A 7,724-nucleotide genomic window follows, 5' to 3' on the forward strand; every position below is an offset into this window, starting at 1 on the left:
ATATTTCCAAAAGCAAACGAACTTAAAAACCGACTCATACACGGATGACGTACCAAAATACTGGCAAAAACATTTTTGATTTTTATAATAATAGAGATAAGCTGACTTAGAGCATCACCAAAAGATATCCAAAAATATATCCCTTAAATCTCCTTTTGTGATTCTCTAACAAAAAATTAAGGCATCAAAATACCCTTCTTTCCAAGAGACTTTCTAAATATGAATCTCTAAATAGAAAGTGGGCCACCTTGAAAAACTACCAACAAAATCAATCTATCCTGTCCTTGTCGTGTGCATGTTGCAACCAGGGTTTACATTACCGGTTGAGCACTAAATTTCGAGCCCCATCGGTATCACGGTTTTCGATAAATTTCGATCGGTTTTCGATAAAAATTGACTGAATTTTGACCAAATATAATGTTTAACCTTCGAAATTCCAATTGAAACTTAATTTCGAGCCGTGTCGAAATTTCACAGAATTCGACCGGTTTTCGTCAGAACTGTGAACCCTGGTTACGACCCCTCCCAAGTGGCCGCGCAATAGATTCTTATGATGCACCCTTCTCCTGCGTGCAAAGGAATTGCAGCTACGATTGGGAGCCAAATCTCGCTCGTATATCCGGATTCCGGAGAACCAAAAAAAAAAGGGTTTGGGATTTCCTAGTATTGGGCGTGTAAGTAGGGACTCTGTTTTTGAACGAAAATGAGTTTCATTTATACATACCTACTATATAAAATAAATTTTTGTAGTTTACTTGTTTGATGTGGCAGATGTTTTTTAAGGGGATTTGTGGTAGATGTTAATACTCTTATCTATAAACTTAATTAGTCAAAGGAGTAATTTGAATTAAGATAAAACTGGAAATGTTTATATTTGGGGACCAAGGGAGTATATGAATCTATTTGAAAAAGCAAAACAAACAAACTTTGGTTATCTGTTTTTATCAAACCATATAGATGTGGCCTGATATTATATGAAAATATCATATATACAATAGTCGTCAAAGCATTATTCATGCTCTATAAAGCGCGATGGGGGTTATTTAGCATAAAATGATTTGGGCTGATTAAAACAAGATTTACTTTGTTCATGCTAAAAAAAATGCGACGAGAAATATTCAGCAAAAAAAATGATTTGGGCTGTTATTTAAACAAGATACACATTTTCTTTCTGATTGTATTGAAAATGCACATATACATGCATGAGAGACCAAAGATAACTATGAAAAACATCTGAATTTGGATCAGGATGAATCAAATCATCGTCATTCAGTCAAAACAACACATCAGAGACTACTAGTAATACAAATCAGACGGGAGTGGATTCTAATCCCTCGAGGAGATATCCCCTCGTATACCTTTTTCTTACAAATTCGATACAAATAGTTGTGAAAAATTCTGAAAAAAATTAACAATGTAGAATGTAGAGTATAATGATATCTATTAGTTCACCAAAAATCATGTTCATATTCAATCTACACATCGAGAAAAAAAAAAGACAAATTTAGATATAAACAGTATGCTACTATTCATACGCTGAATTTGTCTTTTTTATATCTCGATGTGTGAGTTGAGTTGGAGTTGAATATATGTGTTGTATGAATGTTGTCAAATTTTTTCAGAATTTTTCATAACCGTTTAGATGATTTTTAAGCAAACGAGGAAACATCCCATCGAGGGATTAGAATAGTTTCCCCAAATCAAACAAAGGGAAACTATTAGATTCAACAACTTCATACCAAGTACTGTAAAGCACGGTAACAACTCAATTATTTCCAAGCAATTAGAGGAAATTAACCACAAATCTAATGAGAGGTAATGCCAGGTCATAATTCAAGCAGAACCCCAAATTAAGGACAAACTCAAACCCTCAAACCGTCAACTCAATTAACCACTAGACCTCAAACCAAAGTTTAAAATTTAATATAAAAAAAAGGGAATTACAGACGACGACGACGACGAGGAGAGGCTCAATTGCATGCACGCTGCCCCTGAAAATAGCCGCGGCGAGCGAGCTCGGCGGAGCCTCCTCCTTCTCCGGCGAGCGAGCTCGCCGGCGGTGGACTTCAGACGGTGTAGTGGTGCTGGACGTTGTCCATGTCGAGGCCCTTGAGCCTGACGGTGGACTCCATCTGGCCCTTGAGCGTGCTGAGCTCGCGCAGCCGGGCCACCTCGGCGCGGCGCTTGGCCTGCTCGGCGATCTCCGAGAGCTCCCTGTAGCTGCTCCGCTCGCCGCCGCCGACGCCGCCGAGGTGGTCCCCCATCTCCGGCGTCTGCAGCCCGTGCAGCGTCCTCTGCGCCGTCGCCCACTGCGCCTCCCTCTCCCCTCTCCCGTAATCCTTCTTGCTCGTGAAGGCAATCTGCACGCGCACGCACGCAAGGTGTTTGTAGTTATTCCGCGAGGAGAAAAACACATGCAGGCAAGGTGTTTGTTGTTATGGCAAGGTTACCTTGTGCTCGATGAGGGTGTCCCAGGCGCGGCCGCTGAGGGCGTAGCGGACGGCGAACTTGAAGATGTCGAGGGGGAGGAAGGTGACGATGCTGTAGAGCCAGATGACGCCGGCCCACCCCCAGCCGATGCCCTTGATGTGGGCGAACCCCAAGGTGGCGTACACCGTCACCAGCGTCGCGATCTGCACCAAATCAGTCCATCAATGGCGGCAATGGCATTGGCATTTGCAGCACCAAATCAGTCCATCAATGGCGGCAATGGCATTGGCATTTGCAGTTGCAGCAGCTAAGAACAAGAAGATGGAGATCGAGATGCTTACGATCTGCGCGGCGACGAAGGCGCCGCAGAGCAGCATGCCGGGGCGCTCGACGAAGCACCAGCTGCGGGAGCGCGTCACGAAGATGAGCGCCTGGCTGATGATGCTCACCTGCAGGTACAGTGCCGACATCATCTCGTCCTTCTCCATCAGTGGCTTCACATGGAACGTGCTCTGCGCACACAACCAAATTCAATTTGAATTCGATCAGAGCAGTGGAATCAAAAGGTTTTTGAGGATTCTTTGGATCTGTTTGTTTGATTGTTTGCTTACGGTGAAGAAATCGGTGCTCCTCATGGCCCAGAAGAAGAGGACGGTCATGACGGCGAGGTAGGTGCCGTAGACGATGCCGGTGATGAAGATCTCCGGCAACTTCCAGCTGTCCGGGTGCGGCGACGGCTTCACCCTGTCCTTGGATATTGTCATGATCGTTCCTGCATCATCAATCAGGTACATCAGCTAAAATTGTGTGTGTGTGTGTGGATCAGAAGTTCAATTTTTGTTGTGTTCAAGAACTCACCGTCGTTGAGGATCGCGATGACGAGGATCATGAACGGTGAGAAATCGAACTTCCAGATGAGAGCAATCAGCATGAATCCAAGCTTCAGATTGACAACAGGGGAAAATTTTCAGACGAATTTCATGGCATTGTTGGTCAGGTTGATGAGATCCTTGAAGGAATAGCAGCAAGAACAGTTTACTTACCACAATACGGATAGTAATCGACACCGCGTAAATCTGGAGAGATCATAAACAACATGGAAACAATGATCATCAGTAAAAAAAAAAAATCAATCTCTGATGATTCTGATCGAGAAATTCATGCTCTCAAATTCATTCTGAATGCAGCCAAGACAAATGCTGTACCGTGTAATTTTTCATCCTCTGGAAGATAGCGCGGCTGGTGAGGACGGCGCTGATGATGACGCTGAGGCCAGGCTGGGTGAGCACGATGTCCGAGGCGCTCCTCGCCGCGTCGGTGGCGTCGGCGACGGCGATCCCGATGTCCGCCCTCTTCAGCGCCGGCGCGTCGTTCACGCCGTCGCCGGTCATCCCGCAGATGTGCTTCATCTCCTGCAGCTTCTTCACAATCTCGTACTTGTGCTCTGCACCACAAGACAGACGACAATGGCGACTTTGAGAACCTGCAAGTCCGGCCATGGCGGCTTTGAGAATGCATAATAATTCGTGTACCTGGGAAGACGCCGGCGAAGCCGTCGGCCTTCTTGATGAGCTCGTCGACGGGGACGGAGGCGATGGACTCGTCCTTGCTCTGGCCGAGCAGCGCCGACGAGGGGTACATGTTCACGCCCATCCCGAGCCTCCTCCCGGTCTCCTTGGCAATGGCGAGCTGATCACCTGCACCAGCAATGGCAACGCAAGCAAATCACAGGATCACGGACTGCATTTGCACACCCACCATGTGTTCGACGAAAAGCAGCTGGGCGTGGGTTGAGGTGTACCGGTGATCATCTTGACGTTGACGCCGAGGTGGAGCGCCCGCCTTATGGTCTCGGCGCTGTCGTGGCGCGGCGGGTCGAGCAGCGGCAGCAGGCCAACGAACTCCCACGGCCCGCCGGGGCCGTCCTTCCTCCTCTCCGGCACCTCCTGCCTCGCCACGGCGAGCGACCGGAGGCCCCGGTCGGCGTACCTGTCGATTATGGCGTGCACCTTGCTCCTCACGTCCTGTCTGCATTTGCACAGATCCAGAATCTGCAAGATCAACAAGCAAGCAAGTGAGCAATGGCGGCGACGAAAGATCGAATCGAATCGGGATCCATGGATGAGGGTGGGTTGCCTGCTCGGGGGCGCCCTTGCTGACACGGTGCCATGAGCCGTCGGCGAGGTCGACGTAGGTGAGGGCGGTGCGCTTGTCGACGGGGTTGAAGGGGAGGAAGTGCTCCTCCCGGATGCCGGCGCGTGCCTCCTTGGGGTCGTCGAGCATGCCGACCATGGCGGTGTCGATGGCGTCCTGGTTCTCGACACGCGACGCCCTGGCGGTGAGGAGGATCACCTCGTCCTTGGCGACGCCCTGGACGAACACCTCGATGAGGCCCCTGTCGACGCTGAGCTTGTTCAGCGTGAGCGTCCCGGTCTTGTCGCTGCAGAGCACGTCCATGGCGGCCATCTCCTCGATCGCCGTCATCCGCTTGGTGATGGCGCCCTGGTCAGAGAGGCGGTGCGAGCCGATGGCCATGGTGACTGACAGCACGGTGGGCATGGCGATGGGGATGCCGCCGATGAGCAGCACGAGGAGGTTGTCGATGCCGTCGCGGTAGAGGCGGTGCTGGATCAGGTACATGACGATGACCTCGACGGCCATGCCGATGGCGATGGCGCCGATGCAGAAGTTGCCGATGGCGCGGAGCACCTTCTGGAAGTGGCCGACCTGGTTGGTGGTGTCGACGAGGTGCGCCGCCTTGCCGAAGAAGGTGTGGACGCCGGTGGCGATGACGACGGCGTCGATCTCCCCCTGCTTGCACGTCGACCCGGAGTAGACGCAGTCGCCGGGGAGCTTGGTGACCGGCAGGGACTCGCCGGTGAGCGCCGACTGGTCGATCTTGAGGGGATCGCCGTCGAGGAGGCGGGCGTCAGCGGGGACGATGTCGCCGAGCTTGACGTTGATGACGTCGCCGGGGACGAGGACGAAGGCGTCGGTCTCCGACCACCTGCCGTCGCGGAGCACCTTGGTCTTGGGGGCGAGGTTCTTCATGAGCGCCGCCGCGGCGCTGCCGGCGTTGCTCTCCTCCCAGTAGGATATGGTGGAGTTGATCAACAGCAGCGCGATGATCCCGACGAAGTCCTGCCAGTCCGGCGGCCGCCCGCCGCCGTTCGCCAGCGCGATCGCCATGATCGCCGCCACCTCCATCACCCACGACAGCGGGTTCCACATGAACCCCAGAAACTTCAGTATCTTGCTCTCCTGTGCTCATCGTCAAAATCAAAATCAAATCAAATCAAAATCATGTTACACCACCACTCCAAAGATCAATCGATTATCTTCAAACAACCATTCCCTCCGCCCCACTAAATAATTAAGCTGCGCATGTATTTTAAGATTTAACTTTTAAACTGTTTGAACGATAATTATTTTTATGTTAAATTGAATTTAGTTCGATGAAAATAATATCATTAGATGAACATTTGGATATCTACTTTTATATGAACATTTGAAACTTTGGATGATATATTCAAGATTCATCTTTTAAAATGTTTGAACGATAATTATTTCATATCCAATTGAATTTTATTTAATGAAAATAATGAACATTTTGAGTTTACTTTTATATGAACATTTGAAACTTTGGATAATGATATATTAAGGATCAAACAAGAACAAACATTGGACCTTTTTCTCTTCGAGTTTGTTGGGGCCGAAGACTTGGGTGCGGGCGTCGCCCTCGGCGTTGGTGAGTCCTTCCCGAGTGCATTTCAGATGCTGGAAAACCTCCTCCAACGGGATGTGCTCCTGCCATGGATGGAAGACGATTAGATTAGATAGATCGATTTAGCAAGTTACAAACATAGATTAATTGACAATGTGATTAAAACTAATTAACCTGCAGATAAAATCTTGCAACAAAGAGAGGCAAAAAAAACTAATCGATGATTATGAGTAGGTGGTTGGCTAGCTAGCTGCAGTAAAAGCCGCGAAAGAGAGAAAAAAAAGGAAAGAATTGCATGGGCCAGCTTGCGCTAGCTCTAGAGGGAGTAGTGCATCCTAATTCTCTCGTGAATTAAAGCAGATTAACAAAAAAGAGAGATTTTTTTTTGGTTGATCACATGAACGAAAGAGGAGATTGAATCCGTGAAGCAAATCAGATTCGATCTGCTTTCTCTCTTTTCTGGCAATTAATGTCACCGCAAGAACTCAAACCGTCTCTAACTCTTCTTTTTAGTCAAGATCAATCTACTGCTAATTAAGATTAGTTGCATTCGAGAAAACAACCAGAACAAAAAATACAACAAAATCATCAGTATAAGAAAAAGAAAATCTAGTTTTCTTTCAAGTTCCATCACGAACAAAACTTCACCACAAAAAAACTCTCAAAAAAACAAAACAAAAGCCCTAGCATTTGAACTTGCACGATCAATCAGCAGCAGCTAGCAGCTTATAATTAGCTTCTCCCTCACCAGATCAACGGCCTCGTTCTTGATCTGCTCGAGCGCATCCGCCGTCGACGACGCCGTCGCCGCCATCGTCTTGCACTTGACGTTCGCCCGCCGCCAGCCGGCCGGGGTCGATCGACCTAGAAAATCACGGCGCCGCGCCGCCGCCGCAGCCGCCGGAGAGAAGTTGAGGCGCCACCAGAACGATCGAGAGGACGGCGGCGCTGGAATCGGAGGGTTTGGGTAGCAGAGGGTTGGGCGCTGTCTTTATAGAGGGGGGAGGTGGGCCCGGCCCACGTACGACATGCATTGCATGCGAGCTCTAACGAATTTCGAATTCGAACGACTCCTTTTATTTTCTTTTCTTATCTCCTTAGTTTTTATCTGCTCGTTTAATTCTTAATATAACTCTCCCTGCCTCTTTTTTTTCTTTTAGAAAATTGATATTATGCCATTTTTATTTCTGCCGCGGACACACTACCTCGAAGAGGCCGTAGTATAAGGCCTAGCTGCCCTGATACGACAGGGTTGGATGGCGAGGAGCCGCGGCGGCGGTGGCTCGCCGGTGGTACAATGTGATAGGAAGACATGAGATCCAAAGAAATATTTTGGTCAGCTCATGTTAACGACCAAATTTGGTAATCCAAGAATTGGAGATGAAGAAGAAATCGAGGTGGAATTCGAGATGGAGATCGTCCTGGAAACAGAGTAAAGATCGGCTGGAGTCCGAATCGGATACGACCAAGATCGGCAGAGTTCGAGTCGTACGGGGTTAGCCGATCGAGCCGAATTCGACAATATAACATTGCATATGTTGTCGGGTTAGGTTGATGTGCTTCATGATGA

General features: G+C 48.6%; 1 protein-coding gene across 1 annotated transcript; it reads right to left on the reverse strand.

Annotated features, from left to right (window-relative positions):
- Positions 1-1,743: 1,743 nt before the first annotated feature.
- Positions 1,744-7,115, reverse strand: LOC4345039 (plasma membrane ATPase-like). The gene is made up of 12 exons (XM_015793159.3): positions 6,903-7,115; positions 6,118-6,237; positions 4,567-5,691; positions 4,232-4,481; positions 3,963-4,127; positions 3,636-3,874; positions 3,474-3,506; positions 3,289-3,370; positions 3,042-3,202; positions 2,772-2,942; positions 2,451-2,633; positions 1,744-2,360 (listed from the first exon to the last, which is right to left on the reverse strand). The coding sequence occupies exons 1-12, from the start codon at positions 6,966-6,968 to the stop codon at positions 2,067-2,069; spliced, it is 2,889 nt and encodes a 962-aa protein (XP_015648645.1). The 5' UTR covers positions 6,969-7,115; the 3' UTR covers positions 1,744-2,066.
- Between the last annotated feature and the right edge of the window lie 609 nt (positions 7,116-7,724).

The sequence above is a fragment of the Oryza sativa genome, chromosome 8, assembly GCF_034140825.1.
Source record: "Oryza sativa Japonica Group chromosome 8, ASM3414082v1".
Lineage (NCBI taxonomy): Eukaryota > Viridiplantae > Streptophyta > Magnoliopsida > Poales > Poaceae > Oryza > Oryza sativa.

Coding starts and splice junctions, on each gene's coding strand:
- LOC4345039 (XM_015793159.3), bottom strand. CDS start 6,968: ATGGCGGCGACGGCGTCGTCGACGGCGGATGCGCTCGAGCAGATCAAG. Junction 4,128..4,231: donor CAACGTCAAGATGATCACCG/GTACACCTCAAC, acceptor TTGCTGGTGCAG/GTGATCAGCTCGCCATTGCC. Junction 3,203..3,288: donor CATCGCGATCCTCAACGACG/GTGAGTTCTTGA, acceptor TTGATGATGCAG/GAACGATCATGACAATATCC.